The 27,399-nt window shown below is 53.7% G+C and overlaps 2 protein-coding genes across 3 annotated transcripts in view; both read left to right on the forward strand.

The window, feature by feature from the left end:
• The window catches only part of HCK (HCK proto-oncogene, Src family tyrosine kinase), a 29,758-nt gene extending 7,589 nt beyond the window's left edge, over positions 1–22,169 (forward strand). For both annotated transcript variants that reach the window (XM_077336063.1, XM_077336062.1), the window contains exons 3-14: positions 1,751–1,865; positions 2,134–2,176; positions 2,629–2,728; positions 3,391–3,489; positions 3,836–3,939; positions 4,260–4,412; positions 5,966–6,118; positions 6,684–6,866; positions 9,950–10,026; positions 12,388–12,541; positions 16,019–16,150; positions 19,160–22,169. In XM_077336063.1, coding sequence (XP_077192178.1) covers positions 1,752–1,865; positions 2,134–2,176; positions 2,629–2,728; positions 3,391–3,489; positions 3,836–3,939; positions 4,260–4,412; positions 5,966–6,118; positions 6,684–6,866; positions 9,950–10,026; positions 12,388–12,541; positions 16,019–16,150; positions 19,160–19,362 — 1,515 coding nt within the window. In that variant the 5' untranslated portion in view covers position 1,751 and the 3' untranslated portion in view covers positions 19,363–22,169. The remainder of the gene's footprint in view (positions 1–1,750; positions 1,866–2,133; positions 2,177–2,628; positions 2,729–3,390; positions 3,490–3,835; positions 3,940–4,259; positions 4,413–5,965; positions 6,119–6,683; positions 6,867–9,949; positions 10,027–12,387; positions 12,542–16,018; positions 16,151–19,159) is intronic.
• Positions 22,170–24,741: 2,572 nt separating this feature from the next.
• TM9SF4 (transmembrane 9 superfamily member 4) overlaps positions 24,742–27,399 on the forward strand; it is a 30,169-nt gene continuing 27,511 nt past the window's right edge. The window contains exon 1 of the mRNA XM_077336064.1: positions 24,742–25,001. Within this exon, the coding sequence (XP_077192179.1) occupies positions 24,912–25,001 (90 nt within the window). The 5' untranslated portion in view covers positions 24,742–24,911. The remainder of the gene's footprint in view (positions 25,002–27,399) is intronic.

The following is a 27,399-nucleotide window of genomic DNA, read 5'->3' on the forward strand; positions in this document are numbered from 1 at the left end:
TTCCAAGGGGAACCGCCACATTCAGAGGCATTCAGCCTCTGAATCCTAGTACCAGAAGACAACATCAGCCTCTCTGCCCTGCTGTTGGACCTCCAGAGGGACTGGTTGGCCCCTGAGTGAGACAGGGGACTGTACAACATGGTCCAGTGGTCTGATCCAGCAGGTGCTTCTTGTGTCCTTCTGCCTGCAGAACAGAGGTCCTTCTCCAAGCCAGATCTACCGCTGGTCTTAGTCCGAGCCCACAACACAGGCTGTTGTGTTTCTCGTGGGACCTTTAGAGACTGCTTTGCCTGCGCTAACAACATGGGCTGGGGTGTGCGGTTGAACCCTTCAAATGGTTCTTCTGGTCCGTAGGACATAAGAAAAGGCCTTTGTTTGGATTGCAAATGAGAGACGCTCCCCTCTCCCACAACCAAATCCTCATGCTGCAGAGCTGCGGCCGCAGATCAGAAGCTGCAACTCACGCCCTGCGTCTATTTAAAGAGGGAGCGATTGGGCCGCTTAATCAGGGTCCCGCAAGTGTCTCTGGGCAGCCCTCGGCTTCCTCTCTGGGGGCTGACGAGGCTGAAAAGTTCATCCGCCAGTTGGCGTTGGGGAGACACACGCTGCAGGCTCTGCTGAGAGCGATGGGACCCAAAGACCGAAGATGCGGAGAGATTCTGGAAGTGGAGGTGGCCCAGAGCATGCGTGGCTGTGCGCTTTCGCACATGCTTAAATGAGGCCATTTCCATCCACTTCTGCAACCGTTTGCAAGGGGATTTTGAAATTCCGCACAGCGCAGTCCAGTTGCAAAGTGAATTGAAAATGCATTACTGAGTGTGCGTGGAAGTGCCCGGTGTAGGGACATTCCTTCTGGGACTTGGGAGGGCCTCTGGGGTCCTGGCCTTCTGCTGTCTCTCTCGATGGCAATTCGGTTTGGGCTCCTGAGTGACATTCAGGGTTCGCCTGGGTGGCCCATTGGCCTGATCCAACATGGGGTGTCTTATGTACTTATATATATGAAGAAGTGATGTTCTGCTTTCTTGGTGCTATGGGGGGGGGGGCACAGTGGGAGGGCTTCTGGAGTTCTGGCCCTGCTGGGAGACCTCTGGATGGCCCCTAGGTTTTGGGCACTGTGTGACACAGAGGGTTGGACCGGATGGGCCATTGGCCTGATCCAACATGGCTTCTCTTATGTTCTTATGTCTGGGGCAGGGATGCTCTGTCTTCTTGGTGCTTGGGGGGCCATAGTGGGAGGGCTTCTGGAGTTCTGGCCCCACTTGGGAGCCTCCAAATGGCACCTGCACTACCTCATGCCGTGTTGTTCCGAAGCAGCAGAACAAAGTTTGAGTCCAGGGGTACCTTGAAGAACAACAAGGTTTTATTCAAGGTATATAAGCTTTTATGTTCACACAAGCTTCTTCAGATAGATTCAGGTGGGTAGTTGTGATGGTTGGAAGCAATAGAACAGTCTGAGTCCAGGGGCACCTTGAAGACCAACAGAGCAAAAAGAAGTGTGCATGTACAGAAAAGCTTATATCTTGAATAAAACTTAGTTGGTCTTCAAGGTGCCCCCGGACCCCAACTTTGTTCTAATTTTTCATTGTTAAATCACGAGGGGGGATATACAGGTTCATGCGGACAGTTCAATCTGCACAGAATGAGAATGAGCAGGGTAGGGGTATTCAAGGAATCTGGCATGCAGACCAGCATCCTCCTTCCCACCTAAATTTAGGAAATTTCTCCTCCTTTCCTTTCTCTTCCCTTGCAGGATGGGCTGTGTGAAGTCCAAGGAGTTTGCCCTGCCTGGCAAGATCTGGAAGGCCACTTCTAGCTCCAGCCTCCAGCATCCTTATGTGAAAGACCCTACCACTGGGGTATGCCAGGTAAGTCTGATGGCCGGCAGATTCCAGGCTGGGATCGAGGGGGAACGCCAGGAGGGGTTTCAAGGAGTCACAGGGGAATCCTAGAATCATAGAGTTGCAAGTGACCAATCGCGAGCCGCCGGACTTGACGCAAAGCGCCTCCCGATCCGCGGGGTTGGGGCCAAGGCAAAGGTCACCGAGACTCAAGCACTTCGCAAATTGAAAATGCTAGGTATGTGAATAAACGCTGGTTGTAATGAAAGGGTTTTTTCTTTCTGTTGCCTCCCAGGGCTACAAGCCACCCAGCCTGACGCAGCCTCTGGAACCTGATGGTATGCATGTGGGGGAGCCAGAGACTGCATTGAGGGGAGGGGGGAGCTACATCACTCTAAATGTGTTATCTCCTTGAATGGGATGCCTCTCTTGGTCTTAACCTGGGAGATGCCCTCCTACCCCTTCTCCCTTCCTCTCTGCACATGGCCTTCCATGGAGACACACATCTATGCAGGTCCCTCCTTTGGAGAGAGGGCCCTCAAGCTCCTATATATACGATGCCGAACAAGCTGGCCATTTGTGATGGGGAAAGGACTCCTGAGATTAGGCCAGCAGAGGGTTCCTCTCCCCAACCGCCATCCTGGGCACCTTTCCCAAAACAGAGACCAGAGGGATCGCATCTTTTAACGACCTCAGTGCTGCCTCTGTAGCTCTCAGCAAAGGCCCCTCGACCCCCTGGGCCCAGCTTGGTGCCAAAGGGTGGGAATGCAAGCCTTTGTCTCTTCTGCAGGCTCAGAGGACTTCATCGTCCTGGCCCTGTACGACTATGAAGCCATCCACGAGGAGGACCTCAGCTTCCAGAAGGGGGAGCACCTCAAAGTCCTCGAGGAGTGAGTACCAGCGGGCTGCTGTGGGTTTCCCGGGTTGTGAGGCCGTGCTCTGGTCCATGATGTTTTGCCAGTTTGGTGTAGTGGTTAGGAGTGCAGACTTCTAATCTGGCATGCCAGGTTCGACTCCCCGCTCCCCCACATGCAACCAGCTGGGTGACCTTGGGCTCACCACGGCACTGATAAAACTGTTCTGACTGAGCAGTAATCTCAGGGCTCTCTCAGCCTCACCCACCTCACAGGGTGTCTGTTGTGGGGAGAGGAAAGGGAAGGTGACTGTAAGCCGCTTTGAGCCTCCTTCGGGTAGGGAAAAGCAGCATATAAGATCCAACTCTTCTTCTTCTTCTTCTTCTTCATTGTGGCTGGCATCTTCAGAGGTAGGACATGGCAACATGGGAATATCTCCGTACCAGCAGGGGCTCATGGGAAAGGTAGTCCATGGACATCTGGAGAGCCACAGTTGGCCACCCCTTGCCTATGAGAACGGAATAAGTGGGAAACTAGTTTAAGTCATGTCGAGACGGGATTTGGGTTGGTTCAGGCGGCTGTCTAGACATGGAAACTCAGCGCACGTTGGTCGGCTGGATGGGGGCAAGGGGAGACCTGCTGCCAGTTTTCAGCTCCCGGTGCCATTCACTCTTCTGTCTCTTCCCCGCTTGCTGCAGGTCAGGGGAATGGTGGCGCGCGAAGGCCCTGGCCACGGGAAGGGAAGGCTACATCCCTAGCAACTACGTCGCCCGGGTCAACTCGCTGGAGACCGAGGAGTGAGTCCGGCTCACGGCCGCAAAACGGGGAGCGGAATGTCTCTGTCCGGAGGGCCGGCTTCTCCGCGGGCCAAATGGGCTTCGTCCCACCTGTAAAAAGGAGGTTGGGCAGCTTGGCAGGCAGAGTTTGCATCACGGCCCTCCGGGAACGGAGGAGAGGGTCTCACCCTCCTTGCTTAGCTGTACTTATTGAAGCGAGGGTCCCCTTGTGGTTTTAAGGTGGAGCGGGGAGAGGGGGAAAGACTGTTCTTCGTTTTGGGGTTAACCACAATATGGTTTTGGGTGGGTGGGGGGGTTTCCACAGAAGGCTTGCTCGTCCAGCTGTTTTGCCATGTCTCCCTCCTAGGTGGTTTTTCAGAGGGGTCAGCCGGAAAGACGCCGAGCGGCAGCTGCTGGCTCCCGGGAACGTGATTGGCTCCTTCATGATCAGAGACAGCGAGACCAACAAAGGTACCTACCACCCACCCCACCTGCACAGACTGTGGGGGGGCACAAATTCGCTTTCTCTCACGTGAGCTTCTGAGCTCCCCAGGGGTGCAAAGTCAGGGCTCCAGGTCTCCCGCCTGCCAGGGTCACCCACCTCCGCTGGCTTCTCTCGCACGGCACCTCCGATCAAACAGGTGCTGCAAGAACCAAGCCCAATTTGCCGGATTAGAGTCCGCTGCTGTTAGCCACTTTGCTGTTAGCCACTTTGTTAGCCACTTTTCCAGGCTGTCTCTGACCCCACCGCTGTGTTTCTTCATTCCGCTCTCTCTACCCCCTTTGCTCAGGGAGCTACTCTCTGTCTGTGAGAGATTTCGACAACCAGAACAAGCAGGACGTGGTGAAACATTACAAGATCCGGACGATGGACAGTGGCGGCTTTTACATCTCCCCTCGCAACAGTTTCGGTACTCTTCAGGAACTGGTCGGCCACTATAAGGGTAGGTGTGCGTTGTTTCCTGTGTGATGCAGAAGGGGGACCTCTTAGTTGCAGGGCTGCTGCATTCACACAACCAAGGGGCGGGAACCAGGGTCCACATCTGTTTCGGGTGCAGAATATTGTGCAACACCAAACACTGTCCCCCACTGACGAAACGCACCAATTGAAGAAACAGGGAAGCTTGATCGTACTTATAGAAAACCAGGGTCAAATGAAGCAGTCCAGAACTGAATCAGACCTTCTGGCCCATCCGCCAGTCTTGTCCACTGGTCTGACCCAAAAAGAGAAAAAAACCTATCCCAAGGCTACGAACAGCGTTAACAAAACTAATACAGGATAAAGAAAAGTTTAAAAGACTCTTATTATTTGTTGTTATGTGCGAAGTCGTGTCCGACCCATCGCGACCCCATGGACAATGATCCTCCAGGCCTTCCTGTCCTCTACCATTCCCCGGAGTCCATTTAAGTTTGCACCGACTGCTTCAGTGACTCCATCCAGCCACCTCATTCTCTGTCGTCCCCTTCTTCTTTTGCCCTCGATCACTCCCAGCATTAGGCTCTTCTCCAGGGAGTCCTTCCTTCTCGTGAGGTGGCCAAAGTATTTGAGTTTCATCTTCAGGATCTGGCCTTCTAAAGAGCAGTCAGGGTTGATCTCCTCTAGGACTCTTATTATTATGTAGGTTTATTGCAGCATCCAACCAGAATGGGCTCCAGATATCTCCCGTTTTCAAAGGGAATTTTCCTCAGTGGCTGTTCCTCTCACTGCGGGGAGCAGTTGGATTACTAGCATCCCTACAGCATAGAGCCAAAGGCCGGAGTATATTCGTAATATTTTGAGATTGAATGGAGGTATTGAAGTACCAACTTTCACACAAGTGAGAGGAACAGCCACTGAGGAAAATCCCCTTTGAAAACAGGAGATATCAGGAACCCGTTCTGGTTGGATGCTACAATAAACCTACATAATAAGAAGAGACTTTTTACTTTTCTTTATAGAATCATAGAATCATAGAGTTGGAAGGGGCCACAGAGGCCATCTAGTCCAACCCCCTGCTCAACACAGGATCAGCCCTAAGCATCCTAAAGCATCCAAGAAAAGTGTGTATCCAACCTTTGCTTGAAGACTGCCAGTGATTTATCCTGTATTAGTTTTGTTAATGCTGTTAGTGGCCTTGGGATAGGTTTTTTTTCTCTTCTTGTCTAACACTACAAACCGTTCCCACTGGTCTGACCCAGCAGGGCTTTGCTAATGTCCTCATGTTCCATTCCAGCCCCCACCCTCCATCTGGAATTAGGGGCCCATCCAGAGTGAGGCGACAGAGTAGGAAGATGCAGCCTTCTGGGCATCTCTGAGGACCTCAGCCAACGGCCCGGCTGCTGCGCTGTTTGGCCAGCCATGCTTGGCCCTCTGGTTGGCTGAGAAGAGGACCTGAGTGGCCTGGTGTCCTGGGGCTCTCGTTTTGGGGTGTCCTGGGATCCCTTCGGAGCCTATCTAGTGGCCTGGCAACCTGTGAAGAAAGCCTGATGGGGGATGTCCCTCTTGCCTCTCTTTCAGGACAGAGCGACGGGCTGTGCCAAAAACTGTCTAACCCCTGCGTTGTGCCGAAACCCCAGAAACCTTGGGAGAAAGATGCCTGGGAGATCCCCCGGACCTCGTTGAAGCTGGAGAAGAAGTTGGGAGCCGGGCAGTTTGGAGAAGTCTGGCTGGGTAAGAGCACAAGAGGAACCCCGAAGCGTCAGAGGCACCAAAGCAAACAGTAAAATCGCTCAGGGACAGCAGGAGGCCCAATCCCAACTGAGCAGGTGTAAAACAACTTGCAGGGAGGGTTGCAGGAAAACACAGACACAGAGCTCAAGAGCTTTTTGAGCCTGCAGGCACCTTTTGAATTCTGACGGTGGGTGGTGGCCACAGCCACAAAATGGCTGCCACAAGGGGCGGAGCCAACCACAGAATGGCTGCCACAAGCGGCAGGGCCAATCACAAAAGGGCTGCCAAAAGAGGCGGAGCCAAACACCAAATTTCAGGGAGTGAGGTCACAGCTCCAAGAGTAACTCTTCAACATTTCAGCTACAAGTTATGTTAGTCTTTAAGGTGCTCGCGGGCTCTGGCTGTCTTCTCCTGCAACACGACAGGCAGACTAGCATGGCTGCCCATTCAATCTGTCTCCATGATCTGGCCAGAGTGTGGCAAGATAAACACTAGGAGGGATAGGAGAGGGTACTTTCTGGCTGTGCTTCCGTGTCTCCGACGCCTCCCTTCCCCTCCCGTCCAGCCGTCTACAACAAACACACCAAAGTCGCCGTGAAGACCATGAAGCCCGGCAGCATGTCCGTGGAAGCGTTCCTGGAAGAGGCCAACATCATGAAGACCCTGCAGCACGACAAGCTGGTGAAACTGAACGCCGTCGTGACCAAGGAGGAGCCGATTTACATCATCACCGAATTCATGGAGAAAGGTCAGAATTAGGGGACGGGAGACCTTTGTCAGGCTGAAAAGAGCGCTTTGGGGTAGCCTACGCTCTCGGGGGTAGCCTCCGCCCCCAGCTGCGGGCTGGGAAACACCTGGAGATTTTGGGAACTTGAAGGAATGAAGGAATGAAGGAATGAAGGAATGAAGGAATGAATGAATGAATGAATGAATGAATGAATGAATGAATGAATGAATGAATGAATGAATTTATATACCGCTGCTCCCAGCAAGCTGGCGGCTAGAAAAGAAAATGAGTGTGACCCTGCAGTGGGGGGCTTGTTCTCTGTTATGGATAAGTTTGTAGGAGCCCCTCAAATATCCCCAAAAGAGGGACTGCTCTGTACCCCTTGGGAATGTTGGCAGAGTTTAAATATGAAAGAGGGCAGAACACCAGGCTCAGCAAAGGAATAAAATAGTTTTATTGAGAAGAGAAACAAACTGTGAGAAGGAAAGGCAAGAGATTTCTACAGCCTGTCTGCTGTTCTAGACTCATGTTGGAGGCAAGCAGGGAGGAAGTGGGCTCAAAGGGACAGGAAGTCTCCAAATGAGCCAATCAGGACACAGGAAAAATGTCAGGTTCCTACTCTAAATATGCTAAATAAATCTCTCCTCCAATGCCCCCTGCAGGATATTCTTCATATTTTTTTTGAATCATGCACACTACAGATCTTACATATTCCAAGAGCGAATAGGGAAGCTACACGGGGAGGGCCTATTTTGATCCAGCCGTTTTAAGCATCCCTTGCCTAGATCATCCATCTACCTTTCCCAGGTTTTAAACAGCAATTCCATTTGTGTTCTCATTATTTGATGTGATTGATTGTTGTGGCATTCATGGCTGCAAGATTTGTAAGTTTGTAGGGGAAGGGCCATGGCTCCATGACAGAGCATCACTTAGCAAGCAAAAGGTCACAAGTTCAATCCCTAACTTCTCCAGTCAAAAAAGAGCCAGGCAGTAGCTGATGTGAAAGACTCCTGTTTGAAACCTTGGAGCAGGGGTAGTCAACCTGTGGTCCTCCAGATGTTAATGGACTACAATTCCCATGAGCCCCTGGCAGGGGCTCATGGGAATTGTAGTCCATGAACATCTGGAGGACCACAGGTTGACTACCCCTGCCTTGGAGAGCTGCTACCAGCCTGAGTTGGTAATACTGACCTTGTTGAACCAAGAGTCCGGCTTAGCATAAGGTGGCTTCGTGTCTTCACGCTTTGCAGACTCTCTCAAGTAAGGGAAGGCACTCTGAAATGTCCAGCATTCTCTTTCCCCCAGAAGGGCCCAGAAAGCTCACAAAGTTAAGGCCTTCCCATATGGTTTGTTCCCAGCATTTGCCTTTCAAAGGTATACTGCCTCAGTACATGGAGGTTCTGTTTAACTAGTGTGGCTAGCAGCCGCTGATAGGACGCCACCGTTTGAATACATCTATACTTTAAGACAGCTCAGTGATTGGGGAGGTTCCTAGAGGAGATTTCACACAGAACTGTGTACCTCCCCCCCACAAAAAAAAACAACATTCTTGGTTTGGGACAAAATCTGGAATTCAGAAGCTGTCCTCTTTTTTGTTCCCGTTTGCAAGCCTTGTCTGAAGCCCTATGCATCCTGGTACTGCCCCACACCCCCACCCCACACCCCACGCACAGAGTACACAATTGCCACATGATAGGGAAATTGCAGAATGTACAATGTGTTGCCAGGAGAAAAGAGAGTTGTTTCCTGACAGGAAGCTGAAGTTGTAAGATACAGAGCAGGGGGTGGGGATAGGAGATCTAACAGAGGAGATCGGCCACCCCCCTCCCATGAACGTCAATTATTTTAAAAAAACACCTTCTGAGATCTGCGTTTGTTTTCCTGCCTTGGGAAGTGGGGCTCTCTAAGGCGGTGTTTTCCAACCTTGCATGGTTTCTCTCCTGGCTGTCCTTGTCCACACCTCACAATCTTGCTTCCAGAACCCCGTTGCATCTGTGGCAGGTTTGTGTGTGTGTGTGTGTCTGGCAACTAGTAACTTTGTGGTAGCAGCTGGAAACGGGGAAACCGAAGGCCACTTGCTTGGGGGCAACAGCACCCTTTGAGTGATATTTGTGGGTTTAGAACATAAGAGAAGCCAAGAAGTGGCCGAAAGGACAGAGCATCCCTGCCCCAGACATAAGAAAAGCCATGTTGGGCCAGGCCAATGGCCCCTCCAGTCCAACACCCTGTGTCATAGTGACACATTCAGATGCAATAAACCTCTGAATCCCAGAGCCAAGAGGCAATGTCAGTAGAAGGCTGTGTCCTCTCTGCCCTATTGTTGGCCATCGGAAGCAACTGGTTGGTTACTCTGTGAAACAGGAGGGTGGGCTAGGTGGATCCTGACCCAGCAGGGCTCCTCTGAGGTACTTATCAGGGAAGGCCTCAGTCTCTGTGCCCTGTGGCTGGCCCTGCAGAGGAACAGGCTGGCCCCTGTGGGAGATGGGTGGCTGGACTGGATGGACCCCTGATCTGACCCAGCATGGCTCTTCTGAGGGTCTTATGAAGGCCTTGGCCCCTCTGCCCTGTGGCTGGCCCTGCAGAGGAATTGGCTGGCCCCTGTGAGAGACGGGAGGCTGGACTAGACGGACCCTCCCTGGTCTGACCCAGTAGGGCTCTTCTCAAGTTCTTATGAAGGCCTCGGCCTCTCTGCCCTGTGGCTGGCCCTGCAGAGGAACTGGCTGACCCCTGGGTGAGACGGGAGGCTGTACTGGAGGGACCCTCCCTGGCCTGACCCAGCAGGGCTCTTCTGGGGGTCTTCTCAGGGGAAGGCCTCGGCCTCTCTGCCCTGTGGCTGGCCCTGCAGAGGAACTGGCTGGCCCCTGGGTGAGAGAGGAGGCTGGACTGGAGGGACCGTTGATCCAGCAGGGCTTTTCTGATCCTCAGCTCTAATCCCCAACATCTCCAGGTGAAAGGACGAGGCGGTGCAGGTGATGGGAAAGACCTCTGCCCAAGACCCTGGAGAGTTATGGCTGGTCTGGCTAGCCAGTAGTGACCTTAATGGACTGTCAGATGCAGTCTAAGGCAGCTTCACATATTGGCTGGACTTTCTTTCCTCTCCACAGGCAGCTTGCTGGATTTCCTGAAGAGCGATGAAGGGCACAGTCAGCCGCTCCCAAAACTGATAGACTTCTCTGCCCAGGTAAGCCAGATCCAGCTCTTCCATGGGGAGAGATTTCTGTTCCCTAGGAGATGTTCTGAAGTCCATCCTGGGGTCCAGCCCTGTAATATGCTGTGAATGTGTGTTTCTGAGCATGTTCAGAGTGATATTTATGCTGCTAGGGATGTGTTGCCTAGCGACCCTGGAGTCTTTGAAAAAAGATCAAGATCGTGCAGCCGATTTAGTCTGTTTGTAGCAGGAGAAAAGAGAAGGAGCAGCTCCAAGAGTAACACAAGGTGTGGCTTCCTTGAATCCTAGAATCCTAGGGTTGGAAGGGACCTCCTGGGTCATCTAGTCCAACCCCCTGCCCTATGCAGGACACTCACAACCCTCTCGCTCATCCACTGTCACCTGCCACCCCCTTGAGCCTTCACAGAATCAGCCTCTCCGTCGGATGGCTCTCCAGCCTCTGTTTAAAAATCTCCAAAGATGGAGAAGCCACCACCTCCCGAGGAGGCCTGTTCCACTGAGGAACCACTCTGACTGTCAGGAACTTCTTCCGGATGTTTAGACATAATTTTATACCATTGGATTTGGTCGGTCCCCCTGGGACAAGAGAGAACAATTCTGCTCCATCCTCTCTATGGCACCCTTTTAAATACTTGATGGCTATCAGATCCCCTCTCAGTCGTCTCCTCTCTAGGTTAAACAGACCAAACTCCCCCAACCTTTCTTCTTGGTCTTGGTCTCCAAACCCCTCACCATCTTTGTTGCCCTCCTCTGGACACGCTCCAGTTTGTCAACATCCCTCTTCCACTGCGGTGCCCAAAACTGGACACAGGACTCCAAGTGAGGCCGAACCAGAGCAGAGTAAAGGCTTTCACTGTGTTATTAACCATTTTATTAGAATCACAGATGGAAGGGACCTTTCAGGGTCATCTAGTCCAACCCCCTGTACAATGCAGGAAATTCACAACTACCTGCCCACACACAGTGACCCCAATTCCATGCCCAGATGATTCCCTCCCCCCAAAAAAAGCCAGAATCCCCGGGCAGGCTTGCCTGGAGGAAATTCACCTCCCAACCCCAAAGTGGTAACCTCTATTTCCCTGTATGATGTACACTGGCTTCAGCCAGCTTGTCCGGCGGGTGGTGTATAAATCGAATAATAAGCAAATACAAATAAAGAAGGTTCTGTCAAGGGGCTGGTTTGAATTTGCAAATCAATTGGACACCAGGGGGAATTGCTGGCAGGGGACTTCCTTTGTCCCGGGAGGAAGCAGCCAGCTGATAACAGGCCTGGGGCAGAACCTGCTCTGGGCTTCACTGAGGAAGGTTTGTTCTCCCTGCCCTGCTGGAAAACAAGCCCTCCTTTGTCAGGGAGAGCCTCTGCAGCCCCTCCCACCTCAGCCAGTCAAAGGAGCAGGTGTGTGCAGGTTGATCCTTAACCCCTGAGCTTCAGGCGCTGGTCCTTGGAGTCTGTGCAGGCATCCCATGAATCTCAGGGGCAGGAGGCACAGGGGGGACAAAAGGAAGTGCTTCTTCACACAGAGGTGATTGCTAGGTGGGATTCACTGCCGGAGGATGTAGGGATGGGCACAGGAATAAATACCCTCCAAAGGGCAGTAGACGGATTCATGGAGGGTAAGTCTATTGGTGGACACAAACTATGGCAGCTAAGGGGAACCTCCACATCCAGAGGCAATCCTGCTATTGGCCCTCCAGAGGAACTGGTTGGTGACCATGTGAGATGGGATGCTAGAATGGATGGACCCTCCCCGGTCTGATCCAGCATAGCTCTTTTTATTTTCTTACAAAGGCCTCCACCTCTCTGTCCTGTTGCTGACCCTTCAGGGGAACTGGCTGGCCCCTGTGGGAGACAGTGTAGATGGACCCTCCCTGATTTGATGGTTCTTAGGAAGGCCTCGGCCTCTCTGCCCTGTTGTTGACTTTCCAGAGGAACTGGTTGGTCCCTGTTTAGACAGGATGCTGGTCTGGATGGACCACTGGTCTGACCCAGCAGGGCTCTTCTGATGTTCTTAGGTTAAGCATCCCGTTTGAGTCTCCCTGTGGCCAAGCACAGCCCACTAAAGGTGGCCTGAGAGAAACAGCTCTTCTCGTGGCCCTTGATTTCCCTGGGTTTACACTTCCACGTAGAAGCAGTGCTGACCACTACAATGCTTAGGTGTCCCCAGTAGGCCTTCAAGGTTTGCCCAGTTCCTGTAATGACTGTTTTGCCATTATTGCCATCCTGGAGGGTGTTGGAGGGAGCTATTTTGACCACTGGAAGCTGTGTTCTCTTTATGCTGACAAATTCCATCCGGTGTTTTGCAATAGCACAGCTCTGATTTCTGTGCAAAACTCCCCTCTTACCCCAGACATCTTGGTCTCTCCTTGCTGCAGATAGCGGAAGGCATGGCTTACATTGAGCAGAGAAACTACATCCACCGGGATCTGAGAGCTGCCAATATCCTGGTGTCGGGAATGCTGGTGTGCAAGATTGCCGACTTTGGCTTGGCCAGAGTGATTGAAGATAACGAATACACTGCCCGGGAAGGTAGGTGGCGGGGCTGTGGGAACCTCAGAAGAGCCCTGCTGGGTCAGGCCAGGGAGGGTCCCTCCAGTCCAGCCTCCCGTCTCACCCAGGGGCCAGCCAGTTCCTCTGCAGGGCCAGCCACAGGGCAGAGAGGCCGAGGCCTTCCCCTGAGAAGACCCTCAGAAGAGCCCTGCTGGGTCAGGCCAGGGAGGGCCCCTCCAGTCCAGCCTCCCGTCTCACCCAGGGGCCAGCCAGTTCCTCTGCAGGGCCAGCCACAGGGCAGAGAGGCCAAGGCCTTCCCCTGAGAAGACCCTCAGAAGAGCCCTGCTGGGTCAGGCCAGGGAGGGCCCCTCCAGTCCAGCCTCCCGTCTCACCCAGGGGCCAGCCAGTTCCTCTGCAGGGCCAGCCACAGGGCAGAGAGGCCGAGGCCTTCCCCTGAGAAGACCCTCAGAAGAGCCCTGCTGGGTCAGGCCAGGGAGGGTCCCTCCAGTCCAGCCTCCCGTCTCACCCAGGGGCCAGCCAGTTCCTCTGCAGGGCCAGCCACAGGGCAGAGGGGCCGAGGCCTTCCCCTGAGAAGACCCTCAGAAGAGCCCTGCTGGGTCAGGCCAGGGAGGGTCCCTCCAGTCCAGCCTCCCGTCTCACCCAGGGGCCAGCCAGTCCCTCTGCAGGGCCAGCCACAGGGCAGAGAGGCCGAGGCCTTCCGCTGAGAAGACCCTCAGAAGAGCCCTGCTGGGTCAGGCCAGGGAGGGTCCCTCCAGTCCAGCCTCCCGTTTCACCCAGGGGCCAGCCAGTTCCTCTGCAGGGCCAGCCACAGGGCAGAGAGGCCGAGGCCTTCCCCTGAGAAGACCCTCAGAAGAGCCCTGCTGGGTCAGGCCAGGGATGATCCCTTCAGTCCCGTCTCACCCAGGGGCCAGCCAGTTCCTCTGCAGGGCCAGCCACAGGGCAGAGAGGCCGAGGCCTTCCCCTGAGAAGACACTCAGAAGAGCCCTGCTGGGTCAGGCCAGGGAGGGTCCCTCCAGTCCAGCCTCCCGTCTCACCAAGGGGCCAGCCAGTTCCTCTGCAGGGCCAGCAACAGGGCAGAGAGGCCGGGGCCTTCCCCTGAGAAGACCCTCAGAAGTGCCCTGCTGGGTCAGGCCAGGGAGGGTCCCTCCAGTCCAGCCTCCCGTCTCACCCAGGGGCCAGCCAGTTCCTCTGCAGGGCCAGCCACAGGGCAGAGAGGCCGAGGCCTTCCCCTGAGAAGACCCTCAGAAGAGCCCTGCTGGGTCAGGCCAGGGAGGATCCCTTCAGTCCAGCCTCCCGTCTCACCCAGGGGCCAGCCAGTTCCTCTGCAGGGCCAGCCACAGGGCAGAGAGGCCGAGGCCTTCCCCTGAGAAGACACTCAGAAGAGCCCTGCTGGGTCAGGCCAGGGAGGGTCCCTCCAGTCCAGCCTCCCGTCTCACCCAGGGGCCAGCCAGTTCCTCTGCAGGGCCAGCCACAGGGCAGAGAGGCCGAGGCCTTCCCCTGAGAAGACCCTCAGAAGAGCCCTGCTGGGTCAGACCAGGGAGGATCATCCAGTCCAGCCTCCCGTCTCACCCAGGGGCCAGCCAGTTCCTCTGCAGGGCCAGCCACAGGGCAGAGAGGCCAAGGCCTTCCCCTGAGAAGACCCTCAGAAGAGCCCTGCTGGGTCAGGCCAGGGATGATCCCTTCAGTCCAGCCTCCCGTCTCACCCAGGGGCCAGCCAGTTCCTCTGCAGGGCCAGCCACAGGGCAGAGAGGCCGAGGCCTTCCCCTGAGAAGACCCTCAGAAGAGCCCTGCTGGGTCAGGCCAGGGAGGGTCCCTCCAGTCCAGCCTCCCGTCTCACCAAGGGGCCAGCCAGTTCCTCTGCAGGGCCAGCAACAGGGCAGAGAGGCCGGGGCCTTCCCCTGAGAAGACCCTCAGAAGTGCCCTGCTGGGTCAGGCCAGGGAGGGTCCCTCCAGTCCAGCCTCCCGTCTCACCCAGGGGCCAGCCAGTTCCTCTGCAGGGCCAGCCACAGGGCAGAGAGGCCGAGGCCTTCCCCTGAGAAGACCCTCAGAAGAGCCCTGCTGGGTCAGGCCAGGGAGGATCCCTTCAGTCCAGCCTCCCGTCTCACCCAGGGGCCAGCCAGTTCCTCTGCAGGGCCAGCCACAGGGCAGAGAGGCCGAGGCCTTCCCCTGAGAAGACACTCAGAAGAGCCCTGCTGGGTCAGGCCAGGGAGGGTCCCTCCAGTCCAGCCTCCCGTCTCACCCAGGGGCCAGCCAGTTCCTCTGCAGGGCCAGCCACAGGGCAGAGAGGCCGAGGCCTTCCCCTGAGAAGACCCTCAGAAGAGCCCTGCTGGGTCAGACCAGGGAGGATCATCCAGTCCAGCCTCCCGTCTCACCCAGGGGCCAGCCAGTTCCTCTGCAGGGCCAGCCACAGGGCAGAGAGGCCAAGGCCTTCCCCTGAGAAGACCCTCAGAAGAGCCCTGCTGGGTCAGGCCAGGGATGATCCCTTCAGTCCAGCCTCCCGTCTCACCCAGGGGCCAGCCAGTTCCTCTGCAGGGCCAGCCACAGGGCAGAGAGGCCGAGGCCTTCCCCTGAGAAGACCCTCAGAAGAGCCCTGCTGGGTCAGGCCAGGGAGGGTCCCTCCAGTCCAGCCTCCCGTCTCACCCAGGGGCCAGCCAGTTCCTCTGCAGGGCCAGCCACAGGGCAGAGAGGCCGAGGCCTTCCCCTGAGAAGACCCTCAGAAGAGCCCTGCTGGGTCAGGCCAGGGAGGGCCCCTCCAGTCCAGCCTCCCGTCTCACCCAGGGGCCAGCCAGTTCCTCTGCAGGGCCAGCCACAGGGCAGAGAGGCCGAGGCCTTCCCCTGAGAAGACCCTCAGAAGAGCCCTGCTGGGTCAGACCAGGGAGGATCATCCAGTCCAGCCTCCCGTCTCACCCAGGGGCCAGCCAGTTCCTCTGCAGGGCCAGCCACAGGGCAGAGAGGCCAAGGCCTTCCCCTGAGAAGACCCTCAGAAGAGCCCTGCTGGGTCAGGCCAGGGATGATCCCTTCAGTCCAGCCTCCCGTCTCACCCAGGGGCCAGCCAGTTCCTCTGCAGGGCCAGCCACAGGGCAGAGAGGCCGAGGCCTTCCCCTGAGAAGACCCTCAGAAGAGCCCTGCTGGGTCAGGCCAGGGAGGGTCCCTCCAGTCCAGCCTCCCGTCTCACCCAGGGGCCAGCCAGTTCCTCTGCAGGGCCAGCCACAGGGCAGAGAGGCCGAGGCCTTCCCCTGAGAAGACCCTCAGAAGAGCCCTGCTGGGTCAGGCCAGGGAGGGCCCCTCCAGTCCAGCCTCCCGTCTCACCCAGGGGCCAGCCAGTTCCTCTGCAGGGCCAGCCACAGGGCAGAGAGGCCGAGGCCTTCCCCTGAGAAGACCCTCAGAAGAGCCCTGCTGTTCACCTCCAGGCAGCCCCGGGGGGGGGGGGGCAAACCCAGCATGCTTCTCCGCCCCGCTGCCTCTTGAGGGTTCTGCCTGTTTGTCTTCCTGCAGGGGCCAAGTTTCCCATTAAGTGGACGGCGCCCGAAGCCATCAACTATGGCTGCTTCTCCATAAAGTCTGACGTCTGGTCCTTCGGGGTCCTGCTGATGGAGATCATTACGTACGGACGGACCCCGTATCCAGGTGGGTCAAGATTTCCTTGCTGGCTCTCTGTGGGTGTCCCATGTCTTGGCCTCTCGCAAAGAAGGGGGGGGGGCAGAGCGAATCAAACAGGTGAGGCGTAAACCGTTGTCCATCCAGGTGGCGGAAACTGCCAGACTGTAGATTGTAAGTTTCTGGTTTAAGGCCGCCTCGGCCGACTCACTGTTCTGCAACACAAGCCTGGTTACGCTGGTGGATGGAAAGAAAGCTGAAGCCTGGGGAAGCAAGCAGACCTTCTGCAGAGGCAGCACAAGATATAGAATCATAGAGCTGGACGGTATCCCTGGGGGTCATCTAGTCCAACCCCCTGCACAGTGCAGGAAATTCACGACTACCTCCCCCTCCATGACTCCCTGAGAGCCCGCTTGATGCAGGGGTTAAGAGCGGCAGCCTCTACTCTGGAGAACTGGGTTTGATTCCCCCCCCTCCTCCTCCTCCTCCACCTGCTGGTGACCTGGGGCCAGTCCCAGTTCTCTCAGTCTCACCCACTTGTCTGTTGCGGGAAGAGGAAGGGAAGGCATTTGGAAGCCGCTTTGAGACTCCTTCGAGTAGAGAAAACCCAGCTCTCCCTCCCCCAGCAACCCCTGCTCTGTGCCCAGAGGAAGGCAAAACAAACCCTTGCGTGGAGGAAAAATCCTTAATGACCTCAAAGTGGTGTAAGAAAGAGCCACTGCAGCTCTCAAGAAGGCTCCTCCTGCAGAGCTAACTGCTTTTTCACAGCCTCCCTCTGGAGAAGAAGAGTTTTTCACCCTGCTTTTCACTGACCAAAGGAGTCTCAACCGGCTTACAATTCCTTCCCCACCACAGACAACCTGTGAGGTAAGTGGGGCTGAGAGAGCTCTATGTAGAACTGATCTGTGAAAATGCCGTGATCAGGACTGTGACTGTCCCAAGGTCACCCAACTGGCTGCATGTGTGGGTGCTGAGAATCAAATCCGGCTTGTGAGATTAGAAGCTCTTAACCACCAAGCTGGCTCTGAGGACCACAGGCTGTCCTACAGCCCTGCCCCCCCCCAATTTGCTCTCTGCAAAAGAGAAAAACTGGCCCACGGTCACCCCAGGGAGTTTTGTGGCTGACCGGAGACAGATGCCTCAGTCGGGGCCATAACCTCAGAGTTGTTTGTTCTGAACCCTGATAGGCCCGCTAGTAAACTTGCCATTTTGGGAGTGCTTCTCTTGAGCTTATAGGCTCACTTCAGTTTTGACTGACTTCAGCAAATGGGCAAATAAGTTATTATACAAAGTAGGATGTGGGAACAGAGGGGGAACTATTTTTGCAAAGCTGGTTGTTTTGCTAAGTCTACAGAAAACCATGCCCTTGTCCCAGGAGGGCAAGATATATTTATTCTCGACATTCAACAAAGTGTGCTTATACAGATGTGAGAACGTCCATACGTGATAATCGAAAGATATCTGTGAACGTCTAAAAAGTTGTTCATCACAATGTGTAAAATAGAAGGGCTGTTTTTTTTATACCCCGCTTTTCATTTGTGGAAGGAGTCCCAAAGCTGTTTACAAACACTTTTCCTTTCCTCTCCCCACAATAGACACCCTGTGGGGCAGGTGGGGCTGAGTGAGAGAACTGTGACTGGACCAAGGTCACCCAGCTGGCTGCCTGGGGAGGGGGGAATCAAACCCAGTTCTCCAGGGCTGATTCTGCACTTATGTTGTTTATTCCGTTGTGGATCCTGCTGAATTCAGATCGATTTGAACTCGGGTCTTCCTCTATCCCACCCCCTCCCCATTGAAACAGAAAAGTGTTCTGCACGTGATTAAGGAAGCTTAGCAAGTTATTTCGGGGAAAGCAGACAGCTGCATGCTTTCTCATGCCGATTTTTCAAATATCAAGGGTTATATCCACTCCAGGATCTATGGGGAAATGGTCAGGTCACTCCGGATTAATCATGCTTGTTGCAGAGGGAAAATTTAAGCCACCCAAAATCAAAACGGAAATCGCATTCAGTGTGGATGGCAGGGATTGAATCAACCTGGGATTGGAATAAAAGCTCCATGCAGATTCAGCCCAGGTTAGATTCCGGGCTGTTAACAACTGCACCATGCTGGCTGTGGCTGCTAATGTTTTACTAATGGAATTCTTGGGCCTTTGCTCCTGTCAAGATCCTGCACCCAGACCCCCCCTTATTGCACTAACCTCCATCTACTTCTGGTATCTCCCTGGTGTGTCTGATGCTGGGCAGAGGCACCCCCAGCAAACAAGCCCATCTCGCTAACCAGCTCACGGTCCATTTGTGGCTCTTCCATATTTGGGTTCTGCTGCAAGTCCAGTGGTGCATCCAGAAATAGAGGTGGGCAAGATGAAAATGACGCAGGACCCGTAGTGAGCAGGATTTAAAACCATGGAGAAAACCAGGGACTGGAAGGAGGAAGGAGGAACTGGAGGAAAAGACAGAACTGGGAGGGGACCTTTCCAGGAATCTATTATTATTATTATTATTATTATTATTATTATTATTATTATTATTATTTGGATTTATTACCCGCCACTCTCAGCAAAACTGGATGGGTCACTGTCCTGATCCAGCATGGCTCCTCTTATGTTCTGACGTCTGGAGTTTTGGCCCTTCTGTTGGACCTCCTGGTGACCCCTGGGTCTTGGCCTCTATATGACACGGAATATTGGACTGGATGGGCCACTGGCCTGATCCAGCATGGCTTCTCTTACATTCTCATGAAGCCAAAATTACATGGTAGGATCCGAGTAGGATTGCATGTTTGTGCTTGGGGTGATTCACAGGGTATACATAATCATGTGTTTCTTTGGGCTGACGGTGATCCTGAATATGGTTCTTCCCAAATTCCCCCAAAGGGACTGTGGCTCTGACCCCCCCCCCCCAACCACCACACTGGCTCTTCCCGCTCGCTGCCTTTCTTGACCCTTGTCATTTCCTTTTCCGTTTCAACTCGGTAAACGGCTGAATTGCTCAAGCCTCTTTCCCTCGCCTTTCCTTCCTTCCCTTCCGTTCAATTCAGGCATGTCGACACAGGAAGTGATGCGTGCCATCGAGCGGGGCTATCGGATGCCGCAGACGGAAGGCTGCCCCGACGAGCTCTACGAGATCATGATGCGCTGCTGGAAGAGCAAGCCGGAGGACCGGCCCACGTTCGAGTACAACCAGAGCGTCCTGGAGGATTTCTTCACGGCCACGGAGAGTCAATACCAGCAGCAGCCTTAAGACGGAGGAGGATGTGATGGTGGAACGGCAAGACAAGATGTCCTGCCAAAAGGCCGCGTGGCGGCTTTGAGATCCCTCAGCGGCTGGGGCAAATTTCCTTTGTCTCGCGGACTTCCCATGGGGATCTTCCTGACCACAGCTGGAGGTAGCCCAGTAGCCAAGAGGAACCTTCGACCACCAGAGAAACCTCTTGTCTGTTCACCTAGCTCAGCCCTTTTCAACCTATGGATCCTGGTGGAACCCCTGAGATAAAATTTCAGGCTTCAAGTGTCCCGGAAGTGATGTCAGCTGGCCACGCCTCCATGCCACGCCCCCCAAAAGTGGCCTAACCATCTACACCATTCACCGTTTTTTGCTCCTCCTCCCACCTTTACTGCTACTACAATGGTGGCTTCACCTCAAGTGGCTGGAAAGAAGGGCAGGAGCTGAGGAGACAGCATGATAGCCCTCTTTAAGTATTTGAAGGGTTGTCACCTGGAGGAAGGGAGCCTCTTGTGGCGCAGAGTGGTAAGGCAGCTGTCTGAAAGCTTTGCCCATGAGGCTGGGAGTTCAATCCCAGCAGCCGGCTCAAGGTTGACTCAGCCTTCCATCCTTCCGAGGTCAGTAAAATGATTACCCAGCTTGCTGGGGGTTAAACGGTAATGACTGGGGAAGGCACTGGCAAACCACCCCGTATTGAGTCTGCCATGAAAACGCTAGAGGGCGTCACCCCAAGGGTCAGACATGACCCAGTGCTTGCACAGGGGATACCTTTACCTTTACCTTTACACTTGGAGGAGGGCAGGATGCTATTCCCATTGGCTGCAGAGGAGAGGACACGCAGTAATGGGTTTAAACTTCAAGTACAACGATATAGGCTAGATATCAGGAAAAAAATTTTCACAGTCAGAGTAGTTCAGCAGTGGAATAGGCTGCCTAAGGAGGTGGTGAGCTCCCCCTCACTGGCCGTCTTCAAGCAAAGGTTGGATACACACTTTTCTTGGATGCTTTAGGATGCTTTGGGCTGATCCTGCGTTGAGCAGGGGGTTGGACTAGATGGCCTGTATGGCCCCTTCCAACTCTAGGATTCTAGGATTCTATGATTCTAGCATAGAAACCTTTCCTTTATACCACCCCATAACCAATTCCCCCATCTTTGATATTTACACCAATGGAGATCCACCAAGCCACGCAGGCGGAGGTAGCTAGTTCTCTTAACTTGTGGTCAAGTCCATTTAGGATGGGAAAGGCTGTGGACTCTCCTGATTGGGAATCCCTGATCTAGCCTGTCCAAACTGGAGTGAGCAGATCCCCCTCTAAATGGAACACTGTGTACACTTTATTCTTTGTTTCAGGAGCTCGCTGGAGAGCCGCTGGTTTATGTTCCTAAAGGCCTTTTAATCTGTGCCTGGTACGATAAGATTATTGGCGGCGGGGGGGGATGCATGTATATATGAAGGGTGTATTAAAAACATTAACATACCAGCACTGCGACACAGGGATGCGACTGAGTTGGTTAACTCGTTGGGAGTCAGCGCGGTCGGATCGCCTGCCTACTCTGTCCTGCAGCGCTCAGAAGAGCTTGACTCTCTGGAAAGTGAGCCCAGGACTGTACAAGCGTTGCTGAGTTCTAAACCACGGATCCCCAGCATGGTGCCGAGGGATGTCACGGTACCTGCTGCCACCTGACCAGGTGCTTGCCCACTGTTTTTAAGAAAGTGAGCAGGGCTAAGTGGGAATTTTGTCCAGTAGGGTATTGTTTGTGCACATTTTTTTAAAGCATTTGTTTTGGCAGCGGCAGCAGCCACTAAATCACTGTGCCACTGAAGGTAACCATTTTGTCAGCAAGAAAATGTCTCTAAACTCTGTGTTCGCTTACAAGGGTGCTCTGCCCACCAGAACTTCTGCCTGAAATGCTGAGGAGTTATTTTATGCTTAAGTTTGTTCCCTGAAATTGACTCCGCCTCCTGCAGCTGCCATTTTGTAGTTGCATACACAACCGTGTCAGAATTCCAAAGGGACTTGCTGGCTCCAATCGGCTGCAGTCCCCTGCTCTGAACCGTTACAATCCACTAATTCAGATAGAGCTGCCTGCCAGCAATCAAGTGAGCCCATCTTGGTTTTCACTTAGAATCCCAGGGGTAGCTCCGATTAAAAAAACAAACAAACCACACCAGACCACAATTCAGTGGCTAGTTTTGCTCAAAGTGACATACAACTCCCACTACAAAAACCCGTTTTAGAAATGTAGTAGCAGCGATGATGCAGGTGTCCGTCCGTCCGGACTTCAGGGCTGAGAAGCACATTTATTCCCTCTCTTTATGTGCCAACTGTTGGCAGCGTTTGAATGTGCAGAGGGAGCAGAGCACCCGGATGCTCAAAACAATAAAATAGTTTTATTTGGAAGAAAAACAAGGCTGTATAGAAAGAGAGAGATGGAGACCGAACCACCTGGCTAACTGTTACCTGCCATCGTTCTTTTGTTCAATGATCTACAGGGAGGAAGTGCGTTCAAAAAGCAGGCAGTCTTCTGGTGAGCCAATCCGGAGACTGTAGGAGATCATCTGAAAATCATCAGGAAGTTCCTGTCCTACCTATGCAAAATACACATCTCCTCTGGGGCCCCCTGCAGGACACTCTTTATATTCCACTCAATCATGCACACTGGTTCCAGCAGCAACATGCTGTAATTCAAAAGAGAGAGGGGTGACCAGCATTGTCATTCAGTGAGGGGAGTCAAAGAGAGGATGGCCCCTGGACAATTTGACCAGTCCGCTGACTGATGTGTCTTTCTTCATGTGTATATTTATAAAGAGCTTGAGAAGCTGTCCTGCCTCAAATCATCTTTTTGTTCCGCCTTTTCTGGCAATATCCTTGCCACCCTGTCTCAGAGCAGCTGTCCCTGCTTGGAAAACAACCCCCTTCCCCCTGAATGTCTCTTGGCCGAGGGCTACGCTGGCAAGGGGAGGAGGGGGAAATCCTCAATACAAAAAGTGTTTTGCATAGTGTATTAGGCAAGTGAAATGCAGTTCCCGAAATATGACAGGCATGTACTGGGTTGGCCTTTCCACAGAAGCATCCGATGGGGCTCGATCTCCTCTGAAGGCTACCCCAAGTGCACACTTCTGATGATTTCTTGTAAGGGCGTTTTGTTGTGGCTTTTGCATGACTTTACGAGAATACTCTTTTTTTTCACAAACAAGGGAGATGCACAGCGCAATGTATGTCAGGCACAAAAGCAAATTGCAGCACTGAGTCAGGCAAAATCCAAATTCATTGCATAAGGAGCTGTAACATGAACATGACTGACACACCATTATATATTTACGAGCGATGTTAAAATGTTCCCCAAACAGCACAGGCCAGCACTGTCTCGTCACAGAATTGAGTCATAGAGTGGGAAGGGACCTCCAGGATCATCTAGTCCAGGGGTAGTCAAACTGTGGCCCTCCAGATGTCCATGGACTACAATTCCCAGAAGCTCCTGCCAGCATTCACTGGCAGGGGCTTCTGGGAATTGTAGTTCATGGACATCTGGAAGGCCGCAGTTTGACTACCCCTGATCTAGTCCAACCCCCTGCAGAATGCAGGAAATTTACAATTGCCTTCCCACACACGATGAACCCAATCTCCTGCCCAGGTGATCCGCCCCCCCCCCAAAAAAACACATATCTGCAAGGTGGCATTTGCGTATTTCAGATATTTTTTAATTTAAAAAAGGCTTGCTAATCTTGTTTGTACAACACATGTCCTTATTATTCATTTGTAGATGGCTGCTTTTGTCATTGGGACTCAAAGCAGCTTACAAGTAGGATAGAAAATCCTTTTTGGACAGTCAGTCACTGAACAGTTTGGAAGATCTGATGTGCGCCAGAATGCAGGAGACAACTTCAGCATAGGTCTTTTCAGCCAGGGTACCCTGCAGTCTATTGAAGGCCCTGGAAGGGTTTCCTGAGGGGATGGGAGTGCATTAATTTTTTGATATGGGTTTTAAACGTGTTAAACATTTATCGGGTGATATGACTATATACGGTCATAACAAAAAAGAGTCCAATGGCGGCTTAAAGACCAACCGAGATTTATTCAAGGCGGGCGCTTTCGAAAGCGCCCGCCTTGAATAAATCTCGGTTGGTCTTTAAGCTGCCATTGGACTCAAATTTTGTTGAGCTAATTCAGACCAACTCTGCTTCCTACTTGAATCTACATATATGGTCATGTTTCCCCCTCCCCACATGGCCAATAAAGGGCCTGGAGGGGGCGGGGCCTCAGGTGGGCGTGTCCACAGCCATACTTCCCTGTTTGTGAGCTGTTGTCCATTTTAATGGGTTTTTAATGGGATTTTTTAAAAATTGGATGTCTGTAACCTGCCACGAGCCGGTCTATGGAGTGGCAGGGAATAAATGCAATAACAATAACAACAACAATTCTATTCTGCACAATCGCGGCTCTTCCAGGATTTCTTGGGAAAGCTGGGAAATTTTTCAGGGGTTTCTCAAGGGTAGAAAATCTGAGAGCAGCTGAGTTAGAAGACCCTGGGATAGCATGCCCTGGAAATCTTCTCCCCACTCTCTTGGTCATCAAGGTGCCCCAAACTTGTTCTGCACACGACAGCAGGGCTGGCCTCAAGGGGCCACTGCCCCCAAAGCAGCCTTAAATGCAATGGGATCAGGGCAGAGGCGGGATAAGTGACGGTTCTTGAACATGCAAGGCTGGGGGGGATTCAAAGGGACCAGTTGCACCTGTGATGCTGATGCACTACTTTCCACCTAGATTCGTAGAGTTGCAAGGGACCTCATGGATCATCCAGGGGTAGTCAAACTGCGACCCTCCAGATGTCCATGGACCACAATTCCCAGAAGCCCCTGCGAGCATTTGCTGGCAGGGGCTTCTGGGAATTGTGGTCCATGGACATCTGGAGGGCCGCAGTTTGACTGCCCCTGATCCAACCCCCTGCACTATGCAGGACACCTGATGTCCATTGATCAATCATCATCATCATCAACAGGCTGGCATTTTGAACTGACAAAGATGCATGGAAAAGGATAACATCGAGGCACAAATAGTGACCCCCCCCCCCTCTAAAAAGGCTGCCTGCGTGTGGAATTGCGCGACAGAATCCTAGAATGGAAACTGGGCCCAGTTTTAGTCCCGTGCCCTCACCAAAGATGGCGCCCGGAGACACGCCCGCCTCAAGGACCGCCGCGGCTCCCTCTCCAAAGATGGCGCCCACAGGCCTCCTCGGGCGCTCCCCTGCCGGGCCTAAAGGGGTCGCCCGAGCCGCGTAGCTAAGCAACAGGCCCGGGGAAGGCACCGCCTCCCGAGCCCTACTACGTCATCCCGCTGAGCCGGACGCAATAGTGACGGAGCAGCCGCCCTGCCAGTAGCTAAGATGGAGGCGCGTGGAGCGGCCCGCTTCTCCCCTCTCCCGCCCGAACTGCTCGCCGGAGGGGCCCGTGACGGGGCCGCTGCCCCTTCCTGAGGCGAAAGCGGAGAGGAGAGGCGGGGGGAAGGCGGAGGGGTTTTTTTTTGCCCCTCATCCCGGCGCCTCTCGGCCGCCGTCCGCCGTTTCCATGGAGCCCGCCGCCTCGGCCAACCGCGAGCCACTTCCGCCGACGTCATCGCCGACACGTGGATCCAAGATGGCGGCGTCGGGGGTGCGGGTGAGTGGGGCGGCCGGGGCCCCTCCCCTCCTTCCCGGGGGCGCGCGTGCCCTGCCCCTCCCCCCGCTCGCCGGCGCCCAGGCCTGGGCAGGGGTGGGGGCTCCCGCTGGGTCCCCCCGCCCGCCCTCCCGCCCACCTCTAGGCAGTGCCCCGGCCGGGAGGTGGGACCCGGGGCAGAGCGGGAAGCTCAGGCAGCCCCAGTCCAGGAAGGGCCCCGGGCAACAGCTCGAGATAGGCAGGGAGGGTGAGGGGGGGGTATGCCACGGGGGGGGGGCGTTTGGAGCAGGATGGGCAGGAGTGCCTGCGGAGTGCTGCCCCCACGGGGGCTCTCCAGCTGCCCCTGGCCTCGAGACGCCAAGTTCCCCTCGCTGGATCGGTTGGGGGGGGGCTGTCAAGTGCAGTCAAGCTGCGTCCCACTTATGGCCAGCCCAGGAAGGAAGGCCGGTCCTCCTCGGCTGCCTTGCTCAGGTCTCTCTCTCAGGTGGGGTCTTCCTCGTTTCCTTCCGCTTTTCCTAGCGTCACAGTCTGGGCTTCTCAGCTTGAGCCCTTTTAACTTCTAGGGCAGCTCAGGCTTGATTTGGTCTTGGACCCACTGATGTATTTTTGGGGTATTTGTCAACCTCTCCTCCGGCATCACATTTCAAGTGGATCTCACGACACGTGCAAACGGCATTCAGTTCTCACATCTGTTTGTGAACTTCTGTTCTGCTTTGGGTCCATTTGCTGCTATTCCTTAGTCCAATCTTAGCTATATTTATTAGATATATTTATTGCTCACTTACTTATTCATCTTGGACTCTTATTAGCCTTTCCTGGCAACACCTCCTCCACGTTGGTAGCTTCTGTTTCAACATATCTGAAGAAGCGGGCATGCACATAAAAGCTTTTGGGTAGAATAAATCTTTGTTGGTCAAGAAGAAGAATTGGTTTTTATATTCTACTTTTCACTACCAGAAAGAGTCTCAAAACGGCTTCCAATCACCTTTCCTTCCTATCCCCATAGCAGTCACACTGTCAGGTAAGTGGGGTGGAGAGAATTCTGACAAGGCTCCTTTATGAGAACAGCTCTAACAGGACTCTGACTAGCCCAAATTCACTCAGCTGGCTGCATATGGAAGAAGAATGGGTTATCCAGCCCGGCTCACCAGATTACAAACCACCACTCCTAATCCTTACACCAAGTGGGCCACTGGATTCAAACTTTGTTCTGCTGCTTCAGACTAATAGTTACCCACCTGAATCCAATTTTTTTCCTCTTGGCTTTCTTCACTGCTCAGCTTTCACAATTGAATGAGTAAGTGAGTGAGTGATGGGCCCAGGATTTGCGGATACAGACAGATAAGGAAGGACAAACCAAGCTTTGGATCCAGTTCACAGGCTGCCTTGAAGGATCGGCAGTTTAGTTCCTGACCTGTCGGGGTTGCCTCTTTCTCCCTTGGAGCCTGCTACCATCCTGACCCCATGGGGCTTGCCCTCAGCACCCAGAGTTGGCTTATATTGAGTCAGGACCTCTGTGGGTCAGTCTTGATTACTCCAAATGGCTTTGGCTCTCCAGGGTCTCAGGCTGAATTCTTTCATGTTCCCTGCTTCCTGTTCTTTTGGAAGAAGACTGGCCATTCTGCATGAAAAGCAGATGAGCTCTAAATAACGCTGCCTCTTATTGACTTGGTCTCTCAAGGCTCTGACTGGCAGCAGAACCTCAGAATACGGGGATGTAACCTGGGACCTGCTGCATGGAATAGAAGTGTGCTACCATGGCCATTTTCCTCTGAGATCTCCAGAGTCACATTATCTGTCTCACTGGGGGCTTATCTGCAGCCTCTTAGCCTGTTGCATGGCTTCTAAACCTGTCAAGGATGAGGGTCATCTGAGCTATATAGGGCAGATAGGGGAGTATTTAGACAATATCTGGAAAGTGGTGTTTTTCCCACCCCCCGTTCTGTTTAGCTGACAGGTAGGTGTGAGAACATGTTTAGGGGTGGCTGTATCATCTTTCCACTGCTGTGTTATCTTACCTCTATTGCTCTTTAACAGGTACACACATTTTTATGTATATTTGTATGTGGCAGGTTATTGATTCTCTGTTTGGCCACATCGTGTTTGACTCTGGTGAGATTGAGGAGAGCCACTTGTGACCCCGGCCTGAAGCTGGACCTCTCCTCTGGGTTCATCTTGGTCCTCTGCAGCATATACCTGACCACCCCCCCCTGGGGAGGGGGGCACTGTTTCTTGTGCTTTGCATACTGAGTGTTACGTAGGATTTGTTAATGCTGCGGTCTCCATCTTCCTTTATCTTCTGGATGCAAACAATTCAGAAATGCTCAACCAACCTGGATCTGCCTCACACCCGGCATCAGCTTGGGTGTGAGGCACATCCAGATTGGCTGAGCATTTCTGC

This window comes from Paroedura picta, chromosome 4, assembly GCF_049243985.1.
Source record: "Paroedura picta isolate Pp20150507F chromosome 4, Ppicta_v3.0, whole genome shotgun sequence".
In the NCBI taxonomy this organism is placed as follows: domain Eukaryota; kingdom Metazoa; phylum Chordata; class Lepidosauria; order Squamata; family Gekkonidae; genus Paroedura; species Paroedura picta.